The sequence below is a fragment of the Castor canadensis genome, chromosome 4 (genome assembly GCF_047511655.1).
Source record: "Castor canadensis chromosome 4, mCasCan1.hap1v2, whole genome shotgun sequence".
NCBI lineage: Eukaryota > Metazoa > Chordata > Mammalia > Rodentia > Castoridae > Castor > Castor canadensis.
In genome coordinates, this window is record NC_133389.1 from 114,672,727 (window position 1) to 114,700,310 (window position 27,584).

At 37.4% G+C, this 27,584-nt stretch overlaps 1 protein-coding gene across 7 annotated transcripts in view; it reads right to left on the reverse strand.

Annotated features, from left to right (window-relative positions):
* Positions 1-27,584, reverse strand: part of Rbms1 (RNA binding motif single stranded interacting protein 1) — a 202,264-nt gene that overhangs the window by 26,486 nt on the left and 148,194 nt on the right. For all 7 annotated transcript variants that reach the window (XM_020175942.2, XM_074070942.1, XM_020175940.2 and 4 more), the window contains exons 3-6: positions 17,027-17,085; positions 11,624-11,715; positions 2,211-2,368; positions 1,098-1,177 (exon numbers count right to left, since the gene is read on the reverse strand). In XM_020175942.2, coding sequence (XP_020031531.1) covers positions 1,098-1,177; positions 2,211-2,368; positions 11,624-11,715; positions 17,027-17,085 — 389 coding nt within the window. The remainder of the gene's footprint in view (positions 1-1,097; positions 1,178-2,210; positions 2,369-11,623; positions 11,716-17,026; positions 17,086-27,584) is intronic.

The window sequence follows — 27,584 nt, forward strand, 5'->3', positions numbered from 1 at the left end:
TGTTTGCTTGTGCATATTCTCCCATTCCCTCACCAACTAGTCTCGCCAGTGCTCTGTAATCATATTAATCAAAGATGAAAGCTTTTGGTTTTGCTTGAAAAATAATGAATACATGCAAAAGACAGAGGCAGAACAAGATCCCAATGGAATGGGATCTCCAATATAGCTTTGAAACCTTTGTCCTTGAGACTTTAGGAAGGAAGAAGGAAAGATGGGGTCCTTTGATGGGAGCACATTGGAAGCTGGTGAATTGTATTCAAGTAGGGAGTGAAGTTGTTTGCTTAGGGTAGCTAAGGGATGATGCAGACTGGTGAAAATGGAGAAGAGTTGCTGCTGGGGAGGTTGATGAAGCTGAGTGAGGACCACCAGTGCTGAGGGTCTGGTCGAGGTGAAGATATGTAATTTGTCATGGTTGTCTACATTTAGCTCTCTGGTGACAAAGGGAGCAGTAAGGGTGGACTGCTGCAGATCAATCCAGGATCAGTTTCTGCCAGGCAGGTGTGACCAAGAAAACTGAGGATGTCACTAAAGAAATGGTTTTAGTACCTAAAAGTAGAGACCAGATTTTGTAGGAATGAGAAACAGTAAAGAAGTCTGAGAAAACAGCAAAATGGAAGGATCCCTTTGTATTTCACATTAGGTTTCCCAGAAGTTCCAGTGAGTGTGACGATGGTATGAAACACTCCAGAGGTGTGGTGTTCTTGGTAATGACAACACAGGGGAAGCATTGAGGGGAAGCGACAAAAGAGTAGATGATGAGGTCACAGGAACTGGGGTGGATGGAAGGATACCATGCTCCTCAATGGATGTGCTGAGTTGTGGGAAGTTTACTGTGGATGGCGATAAAATGGCTTAAGATAAATCCGGAGTTCTGGATTCTGTAATGCTTTAGAAGTAATACAGCATCTTACCACTGAGTCTACTTCAATGAATACTTAAATAGCCAGTGCCTGGAGAAAGGTGAATTTTGAAGACTTATTTATTGATATGAAGAAAATTTAAAGAATAAATGTTGTTTTTAAGAAATCATCATGCTGTTAAAGTTACAGACACATTACATAAAAGACTACTGATAAAAATTTTAACAAACAACATACCAGAAACTCCTGGTGGGGTCTTAATGAATTTTCCGTTAAAATGGCCAATTACAGCTTCGCATTTTTCTGTTGATTCCATCCTATTTATACAAAACAGTAAAACATTTACAAATAGATAGACGCGCACACTGCAGATGCTGGGGTTAGCAACATACTCCTGACGGGTAGCTTAGTCTCACTGTAACGATGTCTTGCCTGACAGAGCAATGCACTAAAAGACAGAGATCAAGCAGTAGCCCTTACTTTATGACTTAGCAGCAAGGTGAATAGGAAAAGGCCCTTTTGTGTCTCAATTTTTTTGCCTACAAATTTTCTCAAATTTGTAAAGTGTAATGATGCTTTGTTGAAATCACAAGTCTGTAGTAAAGACTATCTTTTCCATTAGAAATTAAAATGTCAGAATTGTTCCTTCAAAATCAAACTTGTTAATCTGAAGCATGTTAAGCATACTGTTAATAAGTTCAGCTTTTGAATATTAGCCTTAGGATTAGAACTTTGCCAAAAATCAAGGCTCTTTCTCTTTAGTATTTTTTTGTCTACAAACCTTCCCTTTCTGGGAAGGAAGGGATAAAAATGAAATAGAAGGAAATAAGGCACTTTATATTTGAAATACTATTTCTTTAAAGAAAATCTAAAGTAAGAATTGTAAAATGTCAGTTGTTAAAATTTATGTAGCAGTTATCATATCTTTGTCTTAATTTTTGAATGTTTGAAGTATTTAACTTAAAAACATTAATTAAATCACGTTCTGATTATGAATCAAATTTCTAATGAAAAACATTTATCTATGAAATTTGGAAGAGTGACTGTCATTTTTAAGACGTTTAGAAGCATCCCGATGTAATTAACTAAGATATAAAGACAAATATCTTCAGAACCATTGCTCACGTGATAGTTCCTTGCTGTAAGCCACCAAGTACTTAGTATGCTCAGATTTAGGAATCCTAACAAACTTCCACAGATTTGGAAAAATTTCCATATAAATTAACATGTAATTTCACGATACACCTACTTCCCGTAACCCTGGCTTACATTCTCTCTTCTTGGTCATTTTTTATTGGGATGATTTAGTGGAGCTATTGTGGTTGATATAACGGATGGCAATATGCTTACCTGGCAAAGCCAACACCACGACTCGTGCCACTGGAATCACGTAGTATCCTCGTAGAAATAACCTGTCCGAAGGGTTTGAGCATATTTTCAAGTTCTTGCTCATCCATGGACAGTGGCAAATTAGAAATATATAGGTTGGTAGGATCTTGTTCCTGTTGCTAAAGCAGAACAGAGAGCTTCTATCAATTTTCCAACAGAAGGTAAGATATTTATGTTAGCATACCTACTTTTACTTGGTCACTCTTTTTGTTCAAGCCCTTTTTAACGTACTTCCTAGTAAGACCATAGGATGTACAGAACACCCAAGTCACCCTGGACATTAGAAAATAGTGTTTGAAGCTTAGACAATCTGCACAGGTCACACATGATACCCCAGAGTCCTTCTCAGCAGATCTGGAGGTGGCAGCGCTGGCAGGCACTACTGACTTGACGATGGTGCTCTCCTGAATCCATAACCCTCAGCTGTTTGCAGTGTTGCCAAAAATAGCCAACCTCTCATTTGCTGCTATTTTTAGGAGTCCATTTCAGGTGTACTATTGCGTAGGGGACTATTACTGCTAATACAATTTAGAGCTACAAGAAGAAGTGTCTGGACCAAGTTGTGTAGAGTCCAGTACCGGCTCTGCACAAATTCCTTTTGCTTTCCTTCTAGCCGAGTCCATACTAACTTTTAAGCAGTGGTCATCAGTAGAAAAAGGAGAGCTTCTAACTTAACACAAACAAGAAACTCAAGGCCATAGAAAATGACACACTACAGGCACAGAAAATTTTAGAATCTAGGAAAAGCTGAACTGGAGAATCCTTGCTCCACAAATAATGATCCATGGTCCAGGGGCCAGCAGTACTGAAATTGCCTGGAAGCTTATTAGAATCTCAGGCTTCAGACCTACAGAATAAGAAGCTGTATTTTAAGATGCCCAGGAGATTAATAATACATGAAAGTTTGAAAAGCAATGCTCTGAGATCATCAGTAAAGAAAACTTATCTGACAATGGGAACATTTTCTGACTAAGTCAAAATTCACCTCTGCAATGGTGAAATTAGTATAACTTTGATTTAAAAACCAGTCTTTCCTGTGATCCGATTAACTAACTGTCCTGTCCCCCCACCTCCACCACCGTCAGTCCCTGGGACTGAACCCAGGGATTTGAACACTCTAGGCCATGCTCTACCACTGAGCCATAATCCCAGCTCTCCAATTGTATCTTTATATATTGAAGCATGAGAGCTTTTGATTTTTCTCTAATAAGAACTATTAGTAGAATCCTTAATTGAAGGTTTAGCCTTCGGCAATAGAATAGCACACTTATTGTAAATTCCTAGATTTCTGAAATACACAGTATTTAAAAAATACATGTGAAGAATTATGCACGTCTGAATTTGTAATAAAGTCTTTCCCATGTATCCCAGCATTAATTAAGCTTGAAATGAAATCTTTCCTTTTATATAATCTTCATGTAAAAGTGAGCACTGATCTTCTGTGCGATGGTTAACTGATAAAGAGTTAAAATACCAATCTGGGGCTGGTGGTGTAGCTGAGTGATAGAGCTCTTGTCTACCATGTTGGAGGCCCTGGATTCGATCTCCAGCACCACAAAAATATGGAAATAAAACAACTTCTGGGATCCTGTGGAATGGCAAATGCCTTTGTATTGCCAAGAATTAAAGTTATCAAAGACTGAGCAATATAGGCAATAAGGACTGACTGTATTTTACTGGTCTGGACACTGAGGAAGGCAGAGTGCAGATGGGTCAGCTCCAAATGTACAGAGCACTGGCTCCCAGTCTAGATGCCCCAGAATCTCACAGTAGGTCATGGGTGGGTCCAAGAAAACATTAAAATTTTCAAATACTCAGTAGCAAGGTAAACACTTGTTCTCATTAACTGTTCATAGGACTAAAAAAAAAAAAAAAGGCAATTATCTTCACTTTTGGCTGAAATTAGGTGAGTCTGATGTGGAATCACTATTTTATGCTGAGCAAAACCTTCTATTTTCAATTATATAAAGTTTATCTTTAATGTTTTAAAACTGGATTGAGTTTAATAGAAGTAAGACAATAATACAGGCAGCACTTCAAAATATAGAGAAATTCTTCTGAGATGAAGTAAGAGGTAAAGTCTTATCCTCTTATTTCCGTTTCACTTGCTACCTTTACCAGCATCCCTCAGTTAATTGCACAGTTCCTCAATTAGCCATCTTATGTAGGCCCTGACCTTTGAAGTCTCTGAAGCTTTCTAGGATTGTAAGACATAGTTGTTACTATGGAAATCTGTCGTGCACCAGTCAACACAAACAGGATCCTTTCTCCCTGAAGGTGGTCTAAAGAGCTTTCCCAGCACTTCTTGACATCCCAGACTCTCACTATACAATAACTATGACACCAGTCCTGTCTTCTAGTAGCTTACCATTAAGCAGGAGAAACACCTGAAGTAAAGGTTATAAATGTATAAATCATAGCAGGGAGACAGATGGGGTGCTCTCTTAAAGACATGAATGACTACTTTGTTCAGGGGAGATGGGACTTGAAGAACATGCAGAAATCAATATACTAAGACAGAGTGTGAAAAGCTATCTAAGGAGTTTGGCTTTATTTTGTCAGTCATTTCTGCCTAGACTTTACTACCTAAGGAGAGTTACCCCACCAGCAAGGAGAATGGCTACGCATACAGGAGTCTGTGGGCAATAGCCAAAGTATCCTTAATGGAGCAGTGAAATTTCCTTGAAGTCTTAAGCCTTATCTTAAAGAAAGTCAGGTAAACTCTGCAATCTACTCTCTTAACAATTCAAGTTTGTTTTAATTGAGAAACATTAGTGACTTAATACCATCAAGTTAACACTGATACTGCAGGAAGATAAGCTTGTGAGGGAAGGTAGGAGGAAGGAGGAACTGCAGTTTGAAAGCCACACCCTCAAAAATAGATTTTGAAAGCATGGAAACAGGGGAGTAATAGGATCAAACCTATCTTAGAAACATTTCTGAATCATGCTTAGTCAGATTCAGAAGAAAGCTAGGAACTCCTTCATTAAAATAGTCTCTACACAAAGATATGGCATAAAAATGTCACATAAGAAATAGACTTTAAAAATGACAGTTACAAAGATCTGAATGACTAATATTCAAGAGTGCTCACAGAATCTGTTATACATGAAGTAATTTTAAAAGGGATTGACTGTGGATTCTAAGCACTTTTTAAATTTCTTAGTTGCTTCTTTTGTTAAAATACTAATGAAAGTAATACATACTCTTCAAGGTCTTGATTCAACTTGAAAGCTTATCAATGAAGGAAAAAATATTAATCCACAAAAAGGGTTCTTTAACCCATTCTTCAATATAGTGAGCTAGACTGGATTAAATACATGTAAATATTTCCTATGATTTTTTTGTATTTATTTTCAATGGCAAAACCCTGTCAGTTAGATTTCTTCGTTTAGGATGACCATTAGAGCTAATATCATTTATTTTTCTTTTCAGTTGGTCAATCTGTCTTGAAAACACTGCCCATAGTGTCAAAGTCATTTTAAAGTTAAAACAAAACAAAACAAAACAATGGGAAGAAACCCCAAGCACAAAAATATCCAATCCCCAAAGTGTCCAGGTATCTTCCCTACTACACATTCATAGTGAATGGGCCATATAGTATTTGTAGTCATTGGTGGTGTTTTCAGTGATGATAATTTAGTCTCTTTAAAATCAATGACAACCATAACTGTTTTGTTATGTCTACACAATAAATTGCTATGTCTGAAAAAAGTTATTCTGTCAGCGTTCATTATTGGTGGCCAATCAAAAGTGGGAGCAATGGGCCTCTTTATGTCCCAGGCACGGAAAGGATTCAAGGACTTCTCTAACAAGTGGAAAACTAGGTCCCACATTGGCAGTGAGAGGGATAAACGGCACTAATGTTCACTTGAGTAGAAAAGCGGGGCTCGGAGGTCCTGCATGGTGTAAAGCACTCAGTCATCATCTGAAAGAAATTAACAAAAACCTCCCTGTGCGTGTGGAATGGATCCTAAAGTGCAAGAAAGGGACTTGGCAGGAAGAGCAGACATCTGTTTTCTCTTGTACTGAATAGGTTCACCAACCAGCAGATCGTAGCTCATGGGCATGTCACTGCAAACTGCTTGGAGAATGGTGGACCTTTGGGTGGAGGGGGGATTAAATCCCCACTTGTTTGATTGCCTATTTGTTTAGAAAAATGTGCAAGCTTACCACCAGCCAAATAACACCACATGATCTACTGACCCCCAGCAGGCCTTAGGAGGTAACAACGGCCCACAGAAGTCACTCTGTTAACAGATATCATCAGTGTTGATTCATTCGTGACTTACATCTTTTTATCTTGTTAGCTGAGTTTCTTTTCCTTTCTTTTCAATAGAATTGAAAAATGTACATATTTGAAACATCTGCCAAGTTTAACATAAATCTGCTTTCCAAAAGACACAAGGCCATTTCTATTTGGTAAGGGTACTCCATGGATATAATTTCCAAATGTCCCTTTCTTAATTTCCAATATCTTCCCAAGCTCAGAAGAAAGTTTTTCTTACTTAATTTGACTTTTTTTTATTATCAACTAATCAAACACTTAATAACTTACCCTATGGCAGGTACCAAGCATGGCACTGAAAATTCAAACATAGATAAGAACCAACCACTGGTTTCTAATGCTCTCAATTCGTAGTTTTTAAATCTACTTTTGAACATTTGTGGGGTAGTCTCTCAACCCAGGTAACCAAAGTGTCAAACAACATTACATTTCTGCCTCCCCTTGATTGAATGTCCCTTAATTTTTTTTTCAGATAATATGAGAGCAAAAATTTAATATATGAACTTTTGATACATTTTAGTATCCTGATTAATTTACTAGAAGAAAATGGACAGTGATAGGTTCCTTATTATCTAACCACGGGAGTCTGACTTAAAAATCCTCTCCCAAAGGAATTTATGCTTGATCCAGTCAGCATAAGGAGGTTAGGCCAAGTTCAGACACAAACCCATGATTTTATGGTAGAGAAAAGAGGTCTGTTGGCATTTAAAATACATGTTGTAACTTTAAGATATAATGAAAAAGAAATCAGATTCAAGAAACTATAAAGTCATTCTGCAGGGACCTGAAGAAATGCAGACTAGGCAGAAGGCTGGCAAACGGCCAGCATCTCTGAACCTGGGCACTGATCCTCCTTACAGATGACAGAGGAAGAGATCATTTCTCCTAGCCAATCTGCAGGAGAAAGTCTACTGAGGAGGTCTTTGCACACTGCTCATTATCAACTCATGGGGAAGCTGGCATTCAAAGTGCACTGCTGATACGAAGTATAGTGCCAATCTATTCCTGGTCCCATTTTGATTAAATGTGTTATAAAGACTTCTTCAAAACAGTGTACATCTTATATGCTGTGCCTCGTAGTATTACAGGCATTGGAAATAATGCCTAGCAGTAAGTGTTTAGGGCACCAGTCTAGAAAAGGTCCCTGCATTTTTTTTTTTTAAACAGACTGAAAAAATAGGCTTCTTTCTGTTTCAGAAGAGACAATAAAACAGTAAGTATTGGGTGCTCCCACATTCTAGAGTATGAAAACTAGACCATCTAAAGAGAGACGCAAGGAGCTGGCTGAGAACTGGTCTGGGATGCTTAGCTGGCCATCCATCTCCTGTCTGTCTAGAAGAGACTGGAAAGGCTGAGAATGTGCCTTTAGGTGGAGAGAAAGGCAGTCGTGGTCTGAGTCTCAGCATGTGTGTTCTTTCTTCTTGTTATTACTCTAGCAGCAGGGGCTTCCACACATCACTCAGGAAGCTTGGTTTGTGTCCCACAGGGCTTTGCTGGGTACACTGGATCAATGTCCAACTTGAAAGCTGAGCAATGGAAAAGGAAAAAGGATGGCTGGAAGGGGCCTAAAAGTATGGTTGGGAAGTAACTCCTCTTCTCTGATGGCTGGCAAAGGTAGATCAAAAGTGGGCTACACTGAGAGCTGAGTGCATTTCTCTAATCTCAGCACTCAATGGCAGGAGTATCATGGGTTCAATGCCAGCCGGGGATACACAGGGAACCTCTTTCTCAAAACAAACAAACAAACAAACAAAAAACCAAAACCAAAACTAAAAAATATGGGCCACACAAATAGAGCTGGTCATGGGTTGAATGCAGGAGGGGGAAGATAGACCATTTGAATATCAGAAGCTAAGGGCATCAGCCTAAGAACAAGTCCCCTTCAAAGGACTATAGGGGAAAGACAATTGGGGACAGGGTGTGGTTAGGCAGAGAGCTCAGAAGAAGATAAAAATGCCTGAAACATTTCATGAGAGAAAGCATCAGCATGCTGCTAGGCCAAAGAAATTAACATCAGATGATATCACTGTCAGGTCAATAAGCCTTCTTTACCATTGTCCATCCTTGGGTTGGGGGGAGGGCTAGAAACCACAGCTAGGAAGCTGATGCAAGAGTGGGGAAACACACACTTTGGAAATAGAAAAGAAAGGAATCAGCCCAACATAAGTATGTTACTTGTAGCAGAACTGACCTTGATCACTAGGACAAGGGAGAAGTTTTTACTATCATTCTGTGATACTCAAAATTTTTGTCAAATAGGACTGGACACTTAAATTACAAGCAGCACATATTTAACATCAATAATCTGTTCTTGAAAATCAGATTTTCAGCATGAAAATGTTAACCAAATGTTAACTAAAATGTTAATGTTAAAATGTTTCACATTATTTTAAATAAGAAAAAATTATCATGCATTATGCTTTTGTCACAACCCCAACTGATCTTCTAAAATTTAACTAATTCTCCTATAATTACTTAAAATGTAACTAAAAACATGTTATATATCAGTGTGTCTATATATATAAATTATCTATCTATCTATCTATACATATAGACACACACACATAATTAATGATTATGCTGGGATGGAAACCTTCAAAATACTGCTTTCTGATCACCAAATAGTCAGTAGAGTTGTCAGCAAAAAAGACATCGCTTTTGTGGACTCTTGACAGTTTTCAAAATCTCTGTATATACCAACATTCTATACACTGTATTTAACTTGAGGCTTTCCCCATATGATTTCTTGTTTAAAATACCATATTGATTGAGGTTGGACAATGAAAATATAGACAGGAATGGTTCAAAATGTACTGAGAGAGATGTATGTTTCATGGAGTTTAAATATGAAAAACTAAGGCATTCTTCCAAAAAACATCAACCAGAAAAGCCCTGAAATGCAAAAAGCAAGTGGAGAGATATTCTGAAATAATGACTGGCTGGAGAAGCCATGGGATCTGCCCTAGATTTTATCCAAACAGGAAGCAGGAGCTTTGCACAGTGAGTAGGATGGATGGAGGGAAGATAGTGAAGTGTCATTTTTCTGAATGAGCCTTGAGTACTGTTTATAGAATAGCTAGTCATTCATTGATCACAGGGCTAGACTAAACATTCTGCAAATCATTATGCAAAGCAGGTATCACATGCTTACAATATACTTAAAAACTCATTGTTTTCAACAATACTATAGGAAATTGCTCCACATGATGACAAGTGATCTGAAAATCATGATGTTTAACTCCTTCACCAAGAAAGTCCAAAGGCCAACTCAACATAAAGCTTTAAAAATATTTTATGGCAAGGATTACTTTAAAATATGATTACTTTTATTAATTCCTGAAATCTTTGTGTTGATTCTTATATTCAAAGGAAATCTCTCTCCTAGTAGCTGAACATGTGTTCTTCAGTGGCCCTTAGCAGGTAAGGTCTGAGCAAGTAATTTATCTTTTCATCAGAGACCTTGGATATCCACAACCCTTCTTTCCTTATGGACATGTGAGCGCTGCTGAGCAAACGATCATGTGCTACTATTCAGAGGCAGCAGACAACAGTATAAAATACTTTCTTCTATACTTCATGAAGCCAGAGAATATAAAATGATCGCTCTTTTGACAAAAAAAAATACTCAGAATATCAAACTGCCACATTTCAGAGTTGAAAATATTTCCTACAGCAATTGAAGGAGCTAAGATGGGGGAAAATCGACATAATTACATGAGTAGTTCCATAACTGCACTGTAGGTATTAGGTATTAGGATATAACTCAAGCTTACATTTGGCCAAAAAGACTAGAAGTATCCATTTAGTCCTGGGTCTCCTAGATGTGTTCAGTGGATAATGGAATGTTCATGACAAAACACATGCTTAAGAGATGCATGGTACTTAAGGTTTATGCTCTTCTCTGAATCTCAATTCTTAATAAAAAGTCATGCTTATTTGTTCACTTTTTTTTTTTTTTTTTTTTTTTGGTGGCACTGGGGCTTGAACTCTGGGCCTCCTGCTTGTTAGGCAGGCACTCTAGCACATAGTCCCACTCCAAAGTAACTGGTTTTTTTGTTTTTTTTAATGGTACTGGGATTTAAACTCATGGCTTCATGCTTGCTAGGTGGGCGCTCTACCACTTGAGCCACTCCAGCAGTTCAAATGATCATGCTTATTTGAAAGATGGTTGGGAGGTGTACAGCTTAAGCAGCATGACTGTACCTGGACTAGTGACTTACATCATGCAAGGCCAATTTGTCCAAGTTTGTAACGTCTATCTAAGGCATCCTGACTTTTGAAAGAAGTATGGGGCATCTTCAACTATCTAACTTTGATGATTAACCTAATGTGAAGGAAAGATCGACACCATTCAAATTCCTAAATTATGATATTCTGGATTTTAGGTAAAAACCTTGGAGGGAGACTATCATAAGACAAACATTTTCATGGAAAACATGCTATCTTACAGTAATTAATATCTGTGTATGCTAGGCTAAAGCAGATATCAAACATGAATATATAGTCCTTGAATGTCTAGGCACATTCCTACCAGGAGGAACTTTCCAACAATGGTCCTTGTTTAGAATACTAAAAGTTCACTGGAAACAAATCTTGAATAAAGCCCATGTAGAACTACTAAAGAGCAGATTTAAATCCCATAACCAATGTGTAAAAATGTCTACTTACATTTGTATTAAAGAACTACTTCTATGAAAGCCATGTATGTGCCATTTATATATTTCTCAAAAATAAGACATTACCTTTTTCTCTAAAACGGAGTAATTGCTTGGGCACTAAAATTTTAAAATTATTTTTAATAAGATAGAACAGATCTAAAAGACTCCCAAATTCTGGATTGCCTGAGAAAATCTGGTGCTATTTTTTGATTTACTTATGGGGTTACATAATTCACTATGCAAATTACACATTTGTAAATTATGAGTAATAAATGTCTTTGTCACAATAGCTGCTGCTGAGGACATGAAGGCAGAGGAGAGGTGTCCAGAAAGAATGGCGGCTACCGTGGCTACTGGGGATGAGGGGAGAGAGGGGTGGTGATGGGAAGAGCAGCTGTGTCAGGCTTCAGGTGAAGCTCTCCACTCACCTTTGCCATTTGAGCTTGAACCCCACTGGCCTTTAGGGCCGACACAGCTTTCTGAGCTGCTGCAGGACTGTCGAAGTCAACAAAACCATAACCTGAAATGAAAACAAACTTTATTCAAAAGCCATCATTTTATGATTATGTATAAAGAATAAAAGAATGATTCCATTCTGCTTCTGATGCAGACAACAGAAGAAGATATGTACTGATGCTGTAAAGGTGTTTAAAGATACAGCACAGTGGTTTCTTCAGGTCTTTTGCACTGACGTCTATCATGGACAGCCTTCTCTTCAAGGTGGGGAGTGGGAAGGTGGAACTAGCTTTGTTCTTTCTGAGATATTCTCAGGTGTCCTATAGTTACTCAGAAAAACTGACACTGAAGTTACCAACCAAGGTTAAAAAAAAAAAAGGGGGTGGGGGTGGGGGTGGGGCAGTGTTTTTAATAATGCAGCAAGGAAGACAAGACCATCCTTCTGAGCTGAGAGAGTCAGAATCAAAACTTACTTTTCAACATTAAAATAAGTACAACCATTACTCAAAATATAAAATAATCTAAATTTTAGCACCTGGTTAAAATACTGCTCATCGCTTCCCTTCAAAATAAGGAAGGAATGAAAATGCCTCTAGATAATCAAGACAGTTGTTTCAGTAGTTCATGCCCCCAAATCTAAAAGCAAAATGAAGTATAACAAGACAAATACCCACCTAAGAGAGGCTGTGGTTCAAAGCTTATTTAACCACAGTTTCACAAACATTTTTAATGAGCTGGTAATCTGCTTTCCCAGGCCATAAGAAATCAAAACAGGAAATTAGGGGAAGGGGGGATTGGGGTGAGGATAGGGCTGTGAAATATGCACATGGATATCATCTAGCAGAAGCAACACTAAGAAGCAATAAAGAGAAGAACTACAAAGCACAGGACTTCACAGCCCAATGAAACTCAACAGATTCTGTGAGCATCACTGAATTAAAACAGACAACCACAGAGTTTTCACTGTGAGAACGCTTTAGTAATTGAGAAAAGATTGGTATATCTAGTACACTGCTAAAGTAACGAACTCACTGGGCACAAGTGGCTCATGCTTGTAATAGTAGTTACTTGGGAGGTTAAGACTGGGAGAACCTCAGTTTGAGGCTAGTCCAAGCAAAAAGTTCACAAGAGCCCATGATGCCATCTCCAAAATATAACTGGAGCAAAATGGATTGGAGGTGTGGCTCAAGAGGTAGAGTGTCTGCTTTGCAAGAATGCAAGCATGAAGCCCTGAGTTCAAATCCCACTCCCATCACAAAAAGAAAGAAAGAAGGAAAGAAAGAGAGAGAACAGGGTTCTAGCCAAAACATTTATTTATTTGGCAATTTGGCAGTACTGGGGATTGAATTCAGGGTCTCCTGCTTGAATCCTTTTGTTTTTAGCTTGTTTTTCAGATAGAGTCTTGTGCTTTTCCCTGGCCAACTTTGGATCATGCCCTCCTACCTCCATCCTGAGTAAGTTGTGATTACAGATGTTAATCACCACCCCTGACTTGTTTTAGACATAGGGTCTTCTTAACTTTTGCCCAGGCTGGCCTTGAACCACGCATGGTCCTCCTGTTTCCATCTCTCGAGTAGGTGAGATTAAAGGCATGTGACTTAATGAGCATTTACAAGTATATTTTGAAAAAGAAAAGCACCATTTGGATGTTGTGTAGAAGAGGAGGCAGCCCTATCACTGATTTCCAGGTATTGTGCAGAAATAGTAACTTAGTATGGCACTAGTGTTAAAAGAAACAAATGTATGGCCACAGAATGAAACAGAAATCCTTAACAACAGTCCAGTCAGTTTTGTAGCATTAGTACCCAAAATATTGCCAGATAACAAAGTAAGCTGTAATGAAATAGAGTAGACTTATCGATTACAGAATAGATGTTTTAGGAGATATAAATGTTAAAGCTGAAGTAAGAAGCAGCTTCTTTATATTACTTGGAATTGGATTGAAATAAGGCTTAATTTCATTTAGACAGTAGAGAAATAGCTAGACTGGGGAGAAGGAGGCGGCTAATCCAGGTCAAAGGGGAGAATGCTACTAAACTGCTAGGTTAGGAATAAGGTTAAACATATTTTGGATGTTATTTAGAAATCTGTTGTGACTATGCACACAACATTCTCTCTCATCTGTATATACAATTTCAGCAGGTCATAAATGAATACCCAGCTATGCTGCAATAACATAGCTCATATTGATGGATATTTAAGTTTTTCTCACCAGTTTTGCATTTTCCAATTACTATAAGCAGAAGATCTCAATTATGATGTTACTCTATACTTGAAGTAGATATGAGCATTTTTATCTGTAATTTTCTTATTAAGAGAAAAAGATAATTGCTGTATTCTAGTTAATTGTTTTCTTTTCTTTCTGACCTTTGTTGAATCCTACTACAATACTTAATAATCATTTGCTGAAGATAAATGTGACAAGTGAGCCTGTGATCTTGTGCTCTTCTGTTTTCTATGACTTTCAAGTAAATATAAGGTCATATGAAATTTGAGTTATGCAGTGTCTATGGATTTAATTATATAAACATGTATAAAGTTGTTTGAAGATGGGATTCACTAAGTAATAGGCAGGTCCTCTCACTGAGACTCCCAGGAGATTCTTCTCAGGTCCCAGAACCAGGAACAGTTCCATTAATCTTGCTCACTGACACCTTCTTTCCTTCTCCCCCCACAATGTGATGACTGAATTATGGGAATGGCTATGTTTTCTACTTTTGCTTTTGCCACTAGGAAAACACAGAGCCATTTTATAATAAAATGAAGCTTCCTGCTCTTACCTAAGTATGAGTATATGTACATTCTGGTTTTAAATGCAACTCTTCTAAGTACTGACAATCAGTTTTACAACCAATCCTTTACAGCTTTTTTTTTTTTTTTTTTTTTTGTTACATGTTGGTAAGTATTTAAATACTTTTTGTTGGCTAAACTCTGACAAACATTGACACAAAATAACAACTGATTCTTCAACAACTAAAGTACATGTTAGGGGCTGGGGATTTAGCTTAGTGGCAAGGCCCTGAGTTTGGTCCCCAGTACCGGAAAAAAAAAAAAAAAAAAAAAAAAGGAAAAAAAAGCAAAATAAAGTACATTATTTAGACTTAATGTTGCTTTTAACTTTATTTTGTTCAAAATAGACTCCAAAATATGTTTTGGGACCAAAAAAAATGTCCTGTGGCATTCTTAGAACTTTTATTTCCATACATGATTCTTGAATATATTTAATCTCTAAAAATTACTGTATGATATAAATGTTTTTCATTTATAATAATACTTAATCCCTTATGTGTTAATTTATATTCATCGATGTATCATCTATCAATAAATTATCTACCTACCTATCACAACAAGTTATACTGGGTAGCACATTATCTAACTTTATTTTGAGCCAAATTAAGTGTTATTTCTCTCATTTGCCTCAGCATTTATTCCCCCCCACCCCGCCCCTAGCCAAAACTCTCTCAGTCTCAGGCTTTATAAACTTACTCTGGCTTACCCTCTCCCCACCCCCCAGACATCTGCTGATACCCATTCAGGAGGCTTGTGTGAGGCAGACAGCCCTGAAGGATTTCATCACTGCCCACACACAGGGCAGTGTCTCTCACGACCCACTTATTCAAAAGGTCTGCAGGAAACTTGGATTTAAAAACAGTTCTGAATTATGCCTACTTTTATTTAGAAGTCCCATAAATCTTTCCAGTTATCTATGGACTGGTTCCAACTGGGTTTTCACTATGATAACATGTCAGATTTAGCATTAGTTTGCTTCCACCCATACCTTTTCTAGTTCATCATAAGCACTTTGTGGAATTTTGGCTTCTAGGGAGGAGGCAAAGAATGTATGATAGTGGTTTTCAGTTTGGGGTGGTGGGTGGTGGAGAATCTTAACCAGGGGAATTTCTGGGTCCTCTCCTGGACTTAATGGGGAAGCTCTGCTTCTTAGCATCCTGAGCTACCACATCAGATTTCTTTTGGGGCAGGGAAGAAAAGGAGGTAAGGTATGGTAAGGCTAACACCACTTATCGACTATGATTTCTCTCCTGGTTTGAAATTACCTTTTGAGATCAGCTCTCTGTTTTGTGCCTACAAGAGTCCATTTTTTCTTTACAAAACCAAAAGATTTTTTTTCTGTGTCTCTGCTCTCCCAAATCATTAATGAATGCTAAACAAGACTAATCTTGGCAACTAAGTATGTGCATTTCTGTCTACAATTTGACTCTCTCTAGTTTAATTCATTTTAAATATTTACTGGGTACAAGTCTACATAAAGCACACTCTATTCACTCTCCCAAGGCTAAACTGCCTTAATGTGTCATGTTCATTAAACATGGGCTCAGATTATTTGCCACAATAGCTCCTTTAAATCTAGGCACTTTGAAGAAGAGAAAGAAATACAATGAACCACTTCAAGTCTAGATTAAAGGAAATGGCTGGTTTACAAGGAGAGGCCTAACCATAGGGTTCATTTATGTTCTTTGCCTTTTTCAGATTGTGCTAAGCCACTGCCCCATCACTACTCCTTGAAAAACTGGGGTCTAATTAATGAGGAGATTTGCCTTCACTGCCTATTCCTGTCAACTGTATTTCAATTCATGGGGTCAGTAGTTAGATTCCAAGTCAGCTGACTCCATTCTTCCCTTTTCCTAGAAATCACATGCCTATTGTTAAGATGCTGGATCATTAAAAGTCAGAACCACAAAGCATCTGCACTGCCTACTGTAGATGCCTCCTCTTGTAGCTCATGGAGCTGGATGAGCTCATCCTAATTACACGGAAAACTGAAGGTCAGTGCATCAAATTAATGCAGCAGCATATTTCAAAGGGGCACATGACCTCCCCTCCCTGGTACAATTTGGTCAGTGAAAATGGTTCTCTCCTCCCTGCTGCCAATATTGTCAACAGGCATTCAGCACAGAACAATTGGGAGTATTGAAACATGTAATTAAGTACTGCTTAAAACTACTCTATTCTAATTAATAGAGCCAATTTGCACAATATGTAATCTTTTCAGTTCTTTAGTACAGTCCAATGGTCTCCAGTAAGCAGCTCTAATCTCCTCAGGCTCAGGGAAGAAAAGCTATTTTCTAACTCCCCCTTTAAAAGCGGGGCTAAATGCCAGCTAGTATTTTGCATGTTAACTCTACTGGTGCCAAATCTGGAATTCTGGCAAACTGCTAGTTGCTGTTGGGTTTCCAGCCAAAACTCAACCAAAGGACAAAACAAACGTAAACAATGTGCTGATATTGTGCAAGACAAACTGGGTGACATATGACAGTTGGTTTTTAATAAAATGAGGGTGATTCTGAAAGCTCATTCCATCTTTCCATCAGTTTCTAAAGCTATGATTTAGGAAATAATCAGTCACAAAAACATACCTTTGCATTTGTTTGTTGTCTTATCCAAAATTGCCTTTGTGGAGACTATTTTGCCGTATCTAAAAAAGCAAAAAAAGAAGCGGTTATAAGAAACTCTTATTGATGTCTAAGTCCAAAGAACATGCATATTTTTCAAACATCTGCAAACTTTAAAGTACAAAATGTTCTTTACTAAGGGGCAGGCCATGGGAATTCTAAACTCCAAACTAAATTAAAGGAAGGGAATAACCAGGCTTCTCCCTTTGACTCTTTGGATCATAGCCTGATGTTTGGGTTTGAAGAACAGGTATTGACCTGACACTCTTGGGACAAAAACATGGAGTACGCACTCTACAAAAAAACACTTTCTTCTAGTAACATTGTCTATGATCAAGTACAAAGGCAAATACCCAGCCCAGAACTATTAAAGTTCTATGACCTGTGCAGCATTTATGAAATAGTAACGGTGGGAAATTTGTCTGCATATTCTACTTATTTTGGCTCTGCAGACACAGCTGCCTGGCTATTGCTCATCACAGAAGGGCAGGTATGTGTGAGTGCTTGACATGCTTAATGGTAAAAAACAGGTCTCTGTTTTTATTAAAGACTTTTATTATTATTATTAAAATTTATTTATTTATTTATTTATTTATTTATTTTATTATTCATATGTGCATACAAGGCTTGGTTCATTTCTCCCCCCTGCCCCCATCCCCTCCCTTACCACCCACTCCGCCCCCTCCCTCTCCCCCCCACCCCCTCAATACCCAGCAGAAACTATTTTGCCCTTATTTCTAATTTTGTTGTAGAGAGAGTATAAGCAATAATAGCAAGGAACAAGGATTTTTGCTGGTTGAGATAAGGATAGCTATACAGGGAGTTGACTCACATTGATTTCCTGTGCATGTGTGTTACCTTCTAGGTTAATTCTTTTTGATCTCACCTTTTCTCTAGTTCCTGGTCCCCTTTTCCTATTGGCCTCAGTTGCTTTTAAGGTATCTGCTTTAGTTTCTCTGCGTTAAGGGCAACAAATGCTAGCTAATTCTTTAGGTGTCTTACCTATCCTCACCCCTCCCTTGTGTGCTAAAGCTTTTATCATGTGCTCAAAGTCCAATCCCTTGTTGTGTTTGCCCTTGATCTAATGTGCACATATGAGGGAAAACATATGATTTTTGGTCTTTTGGGCCAGGCTAACCTCACTCAGAATGATGTTCTCCAATTCCATCCATTTACCAGCGAATGATAACATTTCGTTCTTCTTCATGGCTGCATAGAATTCCATTGTGTATAGATACCACATTTTCTTGATCCATTCATCAGTAGTGGGGCATCTTGGCTGTTTCCATAACTTGGCTATTGTGAATAGTATCCTGGCTGTTTCCATAACTTGGCTATTGTGAATAGTGCCGCAATAAACATGGGTGTGCAGGTGCCTCTGGAGTAACCTGTGTCACAGTCTTTTGGGTATATCCCCAAGAGTGGTATTGCTGGATCAAATGGTAGATCGATGTCTAGCTTTTTAAGTAGCCTCCAAATTTTTTTCCAGAGTGGTTGTACTAGTTTACATTCCCACCAACAGTGTAAGAGGGTTCCTTTTTCCCCGCGTCCTCGCCAACACCTGTTGTTGGTGGTGTTGCTGATGATGGCTATTCTAACAGGGGTGAGGTGGAATCTTAGCGTGGTTTTAATTTGCATTTCTTTTATTGCTAGAGATGGTGAGCATTTTTTCATGTGTTTTTTGGCCATTTGAATTTTAAAGACTTTTATTAATGCCATTTCTAACCCATTAATAATAATTATACAGTATTACTAAAGTGTGAGCACGCATGCACATGTGTGTAAGAAATGGACCACTGAGACTATAAAACAATGAATCAGGGATTAATTTTATGAGAAATGTGATCAAATTCCTTAATGTGTCACAGAAGTCAGGGAAGACAGAAAACATGCAGAACATTAAGATTTAGTGCACTGCTTACTGAAAATAAAGTGACAGTACAATTTAAACATATATACTGAACCCATACCCTCTCCAAAGTGCAGATCTTGAAGAAAAGCACTTTTACCTATGTTTGCCTTCTAAAAATTGAGAGAAAAAATAAACACCTTTGGAAAATAGTTTAAAAACTTTTCTTCTAAATCAAAGTAAAACTTTGGGAAATGCACATAACTTACTTCACGCATCTGAGGCTTTGGTTTCCTTATTTACACATAGTAAAAGTCCAATTTCTACTTTCCTAGATTTTCTCTTTAACACACTTCTCATGATTGATTTGGGGGGATAAAAAAGAGTCGTATGAGTGGGGATGTAGCTCAATGGTAAAGCGCTTGACTCACATGTGCAAGGTCATGAGTTCGATTCCCAGCAGAGAAAAAAAAAGTCTTAAAATTTCATGAAAGTATCTGCACAGAATTTAAAACTATTCTGAATACTGTAGACTTCTGTTTTATGCATTGAAATCAGCTGAAATAATCTGTCTGGCAGAAACAAATGGCATGAGCCACTTCTCTCCTCCATTTAATTTTCCCTATTTCCAATCTGTGTAATCATGTAGTCAAATAAGTCATATAAGTACTAACTAGGCATGAAAGTAAAGATAATTTAAGTTTCAAATGACAATTATATCCAAGAGGCATAATACTGCACAAACACCTTCAATTCCCTATGGAAATTCTGAGGGTTTATAACAACATTAACACAGATCACTACACTTAAAAATATAATTTTAGAATTCCACAAGTGATTAAAAAATAGGTGATTTAAAGACTGCCTTTTAGAAACCACTTATCTACCTCAGTCACATGTTTGATAATAGCAACATTTGCTCATTTGCACAGGTCTTAAGTGAAAGCAATTTGAGGTTGCAGCTCTGTTGAATACTTTTCCAAAGCAGGGTGTGGTGGGGGAGTTGGTATGACTGCAATTTAGAATAAGCAGATTAAGAGACTATGTCCAGAGATCTTAGAGATCAGGGATCTCTTTACCTCTGAGGCCTGGAACTCCCAGGTGTGGATCTCATTCTTTCTGGATCCCCTTTGCAGGGTTCTTTGCCCATTCAGCTTCCTCTTTTTCCTCCTATAAAACTTTTGTCAAGTTTTATATTTGATCCCCAACTCTTCCTTTTCTTAGAATACTTATCCAGTACTGCAACTGTAATTAATGAGCACCCCTTGTGATTCCCATTTCTCCTTCCTGTTTTTTTTTAAATCCCACCAAATCTTTTAGCTTTTGTCTCTAACTTCTTTCCACTTAAATATCTTACTATTACATCAAGATACTTAAGTTTCTAGTTAAATATCACATGCTACCATTTTCTAAATCACTTCCTCACCAGCACCCCAAACACATTTTTCCCTATCTCCTTGCCATGTTTGTTTTCATTCAATAACATCGTCACACCTTCAATCTTCTACCAAGCTCAGGGCTCTGAGACAGCATCAACCCAATCATTCCTGAATCTAGTTAATAACTCTGCTGAGTTTTATCTTTGCTATGTTTCCAAAATTCACTCCTTTCTACACTATCTAGACTAATGCAAAAAGCACTGGAAAGTTCTCCCTGCCTCCAGCTTCTTGTCCTTCCAAGAGGATCTGTTGCACAATTTACCTCCAATACCACTTTAAACATGTCCCTCCATCTGTCCATTACCCATTCTATCCATGCTTGATCCTGGATAGAATCAACGACCTGTTCAAACACTATCTTTCCATGAAATCATCCCTAATCTCAATCATTTAGTTGGCTATTGTGTAAGAAACCAGAAAGGGGATTATATTTATTGACTTCCTACTTATGGTCTTGGTGGTATGGCATTCTGTATGCATACTTCTTAACTTGACAGTCTTATGGGGGTAGTTATTATTCTCATATTTTGTAAGTGGGAAAACAAAAACTCACATAAATTTCGAGCCTTAGGCTGCCTAAAATCTCAAAGTTCAAAAATGAAGTGTTTAAATTCTTACTGCAATTTACCCATGAAATTACTTTAAGAAACAATGTTTCCTTTATACTCCCAGAGTAGAAAAGGGAACAGCACATATATTCTCTTCTACTGTGGTATTGAAATTTATTATTTTTTCAAGCCTCAGCATTTTGAGATGTCTGGACATTTGCACCACTCACAGTACTAGAGGCTCCCATTAAAATACAGACTCAAAAGTGGAAGATGTAAAAGTGATTTAGTCACATCACTCAGGCGCTGGTTAGTTCAGCAGCTGACTCACTTACCTTACTTGAGGAATGGGACTCAGAATAAGAAAAGGACCCGGAAAGATTCAGATTTAGACTATCAGGAAGGGTCATCTATCAAATGCCATCCCAAGGAAGGGGAAAAGGGATGTCAGGGTGTAAGTACTCACCATCTCACTCTGCTGGTTTTATTTGCACTAAGATTTAATAATGGGGAGGGGCATAACAGAAAATTAACATTTAGTCTAATTTTATTTTCAATCACCAGTGTCTATAAGATTAATAGACATCTGGATACAAATTCAGAAAGCAACCAGATTTTCACCCACTCTTGTTCTGATTTGCAGTCTAATTTGTTTCAAAAATCATCATTAAGGAAAAGGGCCATACAATGTACTGGGGTAAACAGGTTTCCTCACTGGCAGAATTCACACTCTTAAGAACACGAAGGAGGTACATGCCCAATAATGCAAGTCACAGAGTAATAAATGTGTCCATGAAGATTCTTTGGGTTTTATTCAGCTTCAAAGTAAACAAGGTTCAGACCACAGCACTTGCTACCCAGATTATAATATCCTTTGCTAAGTGAAGATAATCCACTCCAGAGGAAGCTCTGGTAGCGAAAGGATAAAGAGTAATTATGAGATATGACTGCAGAATAATTAGAATTTCAAAGGAGAGGATAACAAGTAAAAACTCCCACTTAGACCTGCTGGCCAAGTGAATATGGCTGATAAAACCTTTTGTTTAGAATTTACTAGAACTTCTTTAATTTGTACCATAGCTTCACTCATTTCTCTCCCATTTCCAGTTATAGCTCCTCTTTCACCTACTATAGTATAAAAGCAAATACATATATTTTAGTTTGTACTTTTACTAATTTTCTCCCCTGCACCCATTGCATAGTCTCTCCTAAATTCTACCTTTCTTGATCATTTATTTTAATTACAATAAATATATATAGATGTGTGTATATATACAATATACTTATATATTTATATTATTTATAAATATGCTTATATTATTTATACTTATATAAGTATATTGTATAGTATATGTGTATATATGTACATATACATATATATTTACTGTAATTAGAAGACACAGAATAGTAGGTTGAAAAGGTTTAAATTACCTTAAGTCCTGGATATGAATACTGGTGCAAATCCTTACAGATTTTATCTAATGTGTATGTATAGTATGTGTGTGCCTTGTTCTCTCCCACCTCCCTCCTCCTCTACTAGGGAACCTGGCAGTTTTTGAGTGTTCCCAGTTACATAAACCAAGGCTCTAGAGACTGGAGTCACACTAGCCACCACCAATAGATGGCGATAATGGTTGACAAGTTATCTTTAGGTTGGTTATTTCAGTTGGGTATTCATTTAAGGCACCATGGGGCCATATGCAGGATTTGTTTTGGAATGTTTTACAATCATTATTAAATCTGAAAAAAAGCAATGAGTATGATAAAAAACAACAGTAAGAAAAGAGTATATACTTATATGCAAACAAGAAGGATACTTTTAAGTTTGAGAAAGGGCCGGCTATTGCTCATGCATATAGGATGCTGGTTTTTTTTTTTTTTTGGTTTTGTTTTTTTTCCATCTACCAGAAATGCTAAGAACAAAAAGGGACTCATCTTTCCTCCCATGAGAGGTTCTGTGCTTGTGCAAATGACAATAATCAGCAAGAAGGAGGGGCAGGGTTGAAATGAGGGGAAAGGTAAGAAAAAACAAGACACTGGAAAAATGATGACCTAGTGAGTTAATTCAGGGGGATAATGGAAGTTCTATCTTATATTTATTTATACAGCTCTTATTCTATGCCAGGCATTGTTCTAAGTGATTTAGGTCAATATTTTTATCTTCACAACAAGCTTTGTAAAGGTGGTTAAGTAGTATTCCCACTCTGTAGACGTGAAACTTAGGAGCAGAGCAAATCTACTCAAGGTTTCTCAGCTAATAAGTAGCAAAGGTACAAGGCAAGAAGTTTGCTTTGGAATTTAAGGCCCATGCATGTTGACATTTGTGGTTGGTCACCAACCACAAATTGTTCCACAGGTTCAAAGCAATTCTACTTTGAATTTGCCCAGCTTCAAATAGGACTGGGCAGACTATCATTGCTAATGCCTCTAGGACAGATGCTGCTGCTGCTGCTGCTATTCAGAAAGTAGTCACTTGTCTCAAGATTCTCTGGATACATGACATTAGTCTACCTTGGAATAAGATGCCCAAAAAACATAATATCAGAGAGTGGCTCGACCAGCTTTAAAACATAGAAGGAATAACTCATGGATCTATTTCATGTGAATGAATCTGAGGACTATAAGCCAATACTCATATTTTGGAGTTGTTAAGGAAAAAGAAAAAAAAATACATATACAACCATACTCTCACACCCACACCCCCCCATGCCTACATGCAGAAGATGCTTTTGATGCAGTTTTCTAGGTTGCCTTTTCTGCTGATTAATTTTTTTCAATGGCCTCTTAGGAAAAGGGGATTTCCTAAAATTTGCTTTAGTTTTTGTAACAGCAGCTGAATAGAGGAAGGAAAACCCAAGTATAAATGACATCCGTTTAGCTCACAGAAAAGTTTGTGCAGAATAAGGTCTAAAGTAAAATAGTAGCGGGAAGAGTGAGTTAACCATGTTTTTCTGAATCTTCACAACCGTATACAACTCAGATGGTTATAGCTTCTTTATTTACTTGGTATAGGAAGTGGTATTTGAAGATGAGATACAAGATATGAAAATTTTACATTAGATAGTCAACTTTGAAAAGATTTTTAGAGACTGTGACTTTTTCACAATTTTCATGGTTTCAGCAAGATTTTCCAAGGCATAAAAATATTAAGAGTATAGAAAGCTACTCCATTTTTCATTTAAGTTGTTTTGGCCTAACTCAGATAATGCCCCCGGCCACTTGTGTTGTACAGCTAGGGCGCCTCTGTCAGTAAGTGATTCCTGGGATATAAAGAATAGGAAACTACCTCTTATGCAGCTGGAATTGAAGCAAGGGTTTCAAGAAGGAGAATGCCTGGCAAGAAAAGTTACTGCAGAACTAAAGGTCAGAAATAACTGAAAACCTGAAGGTGAATGGATCAAAGAAAAGACAAATATAACAACAAAGGAGAGATCAAATCAAGAAATCAACCTTATAAATCAATATTTATAGCATGTCTATAGTATGCCCTTCACAAAACAAGGCTTATGAAAAACGTGCAAGATACCACACTGGCCACCAAGGGACAATCCTTTAGGGGTGTGAGAATTTTTATTACTAAAAACCATCTTAGTACTAAAATAAAGCTATGAGACCTTATATAATAAATGTTAAACAAAGGAGGCAAAAACACAGAAAGAATGTTCAGTGGAACAAGAAAGACTTTGAGGGAAAACAAGTCCAGGTGGCCTATGAACAATCAACACAGGAATATGACTTTTGCAAACCTATGTGAGAATAATAGAAACTAAGTCTGAAAAGGTCCTAAGGGGACCAGGGAAAGGAGAAAAGGAACAGAATGTGGCTGGAGATTTTGCAATTGCAGAATGAAATGAAAAAAGCAAGATCTTTGTAAAATTAATGAAAATCTTATGCCCAAGATTAGCAAAGAGAGGTACCACATTTTATTGATTTTTTTCCTTTCTTGTACCCAAGCAATAACATTCATGCTGAGGAAATTAAAATGGGAGGGATGAGAAGAACTGGGGAGGACATAAAGATTCCAAAAGGCAGAGGAGCCTTAAGTGCTTAGCTTAAAATCTGAGAAAAATAATCCCTGGCGGGGACCATCAAGTTCATTTCTCTGAACTGCCCTATGGATAGGAGTGCAAGCTCAGGCCATCCTCACCTTTGACTATGGCTTCCTTACAGCAGGTGAGATGACTGAGAATAAATTTCAGCTGTGGGACAAAGTACCTTGTAATTTTTTTTAAGAGAAAATATATACATACCCTAATTTTTCACAACACTGGACTTTTAAGATAAACACATCCTTTGAGTACAAATGAAATTGGCCATTTGCCCCTAAATTTGGTGACTAATAAATCCTCTCACTAAATTTAGAACCATTCTTGCTAATTTGCCTTATTAATGTTCCTGGATGAAACTGGTGAGTCCTATTAAGTGCTAGGCAAAGGTAACAACTATTACTGCTTATCCCATATATAGTCTGAAATAAAAATTTCATATAGAATGAACATTAGAACTGTCTCATTCAACACAGCAATGATGCAGTTTCTCTGCCATAGTCTATGAAAAACAGCCTCTCTAAATAAAAAGTACACTACAAAGCATGTGATTTATTATACAGGTTTGCTATTATAGTATAGTATCAATTCTATGATATGCAATCAAGGTAAAGTAGCTTCACACTATATTTTATGGTCTTTTAAGCACACAACACATCAAAGGTCATTTACATTGTTTTATGACAACATTTTTCACAAGTCACTGTAGTGATGCACTTGAGGGTGCAGTCAGAGATGGCCAGATCCAAATTAGTGCTCCCAAGTTCTAATAAGTCAGAGGAGAATAATACATATGGAAAATGGAGCCAAGGGGTTTATAAGTAAAATGTATACTAGCTATCATAAAAATGAATGTTTAAAAGTCTCAAACACTGGTTACTAGCCAACTTTTAATGCAAAGGCAATTTGATTAGAGAAAGTAGCCTTTTATTTCCAATGAATCAACAATGATTATTTCTTAAATTGTTTTCCTCCCTCACCAAAACCTGTAATATAGTTTCTTTGTTTCAATCACCTCACCTTCATGTTTATATAGTACTTTACTTATAAGAAAGACGCAGTTACAATGGATAGAAGATAAGAGTTACAGCCAATGAGACTTGTCCAAGTGCTAACATGGTCAACAGTCAGCTGACTCTGGTGTAGTTCCTGGAGTCCACATAATGGACATTCCATAACTAATAAATGTTAGCCTTTTTCCCCTCCCTTCAAATAAGGATGTCACTAAAAGCAATAATCGTGACTACCCTTTTTGCCTTCATACTAACATGCTGCAAATTTTTGAGAAAAGTAGAACTTTAAGTACTGTTACTTTTCAGCACTTATATATTATAAACACTCAGCATATACTGGCTGAATGCATAAAATATAAACAAGGACACTGGCAGTAGTAGGGAGAGGGAAATAATTGCATTCTGCCTTTGAGACTGGACATGGCCTTGAATTTTATCCCAATTTTAGCTTATAAAAACATAAGAGGGAAGTGAGCAACAAAAAGAAAACTGTAAAAGGTTGGGGACAAAAACTCAAATATCTCTAAATCAAAGTTGGAAATCTCTCTCTCTCTCTGACACACACACACACACACACACACACACACACACACACTCACTCATGCATGCACAGAGAACTCAATCTGTAGAAAATGACTGCATTAAACCCTAACACTGAATACCATAAATGACTGTTTCATTCAAAGCAAGAACAGCGTGACAGAGAGCAAAAGTAAACATGCTCTCTGAAGCAAAACAGAGTAATCTCAAAGTATTAAAAACAGAGTGTGCAAAATTACCTAGAAATTTCTTGCTTCTGACATAAGCTTAAAAGGCAGGACATTTCTTGGAATGAACGCTAATGTTGGCTTTGGTCCAAAGTACTGCACCAGTATATTGATTTCCAAGTGCAGCCCACCCTTTCTAAAGTAATAAATCCTGCCTGCTCCACGACCTTGGAAAGTCAGGTTGAGAGCAGACTAACAAGGAAAAAGATATCTATTTTACTCACTTCACCTCTAAGAAATTTGGGCATGCGATATAAATATTTCACTAGTAAAAGACACCCTGGCCTGCAATAGCAAGGGAACACTAGTGCAGCCAGCCACCAGTGTTGACGTCTCTAAACTTATTTAGCTCAAAGGTCACTCATGACAATAGTTATGGCTCCAAAAGCAGATCTGATGGAGAAGGATAAATAAGGCTTCATATTGATTTCCTATTGGTCTGTCCCTTAACTATACTGCCCTTAGGTACTGCAGATAAAGATGAACAATCATTCCAGACACAGCAGTATAGATCCAAAAAATCAGAATCTTAAAACCTAAGAAAACCAGAGAAGAATTATCGTTGTATGTAAGAATGTAACTTAAATATCATATTAACATATCCCAAACCAAGGCACTAAGTCCTCACTCTCACTATAGCCAGAATTCCCTAAATTATCTGATTTTACTTTGCAACTGATTATACTTTGCACAGATAGAGATGGGGCTCTAAGTGCTTTTTATCTGTATGACCCATTTAGTAATTTTCCAAATCTTGGTTGTTTTGAGAAATCTTGCATAACAGGAGAGGTGCTAATGGATTTCAAAAGTTCATTCAGATTCTCTAAAAGAACAAAAACTTAGATTGTAGAAATAAAGAG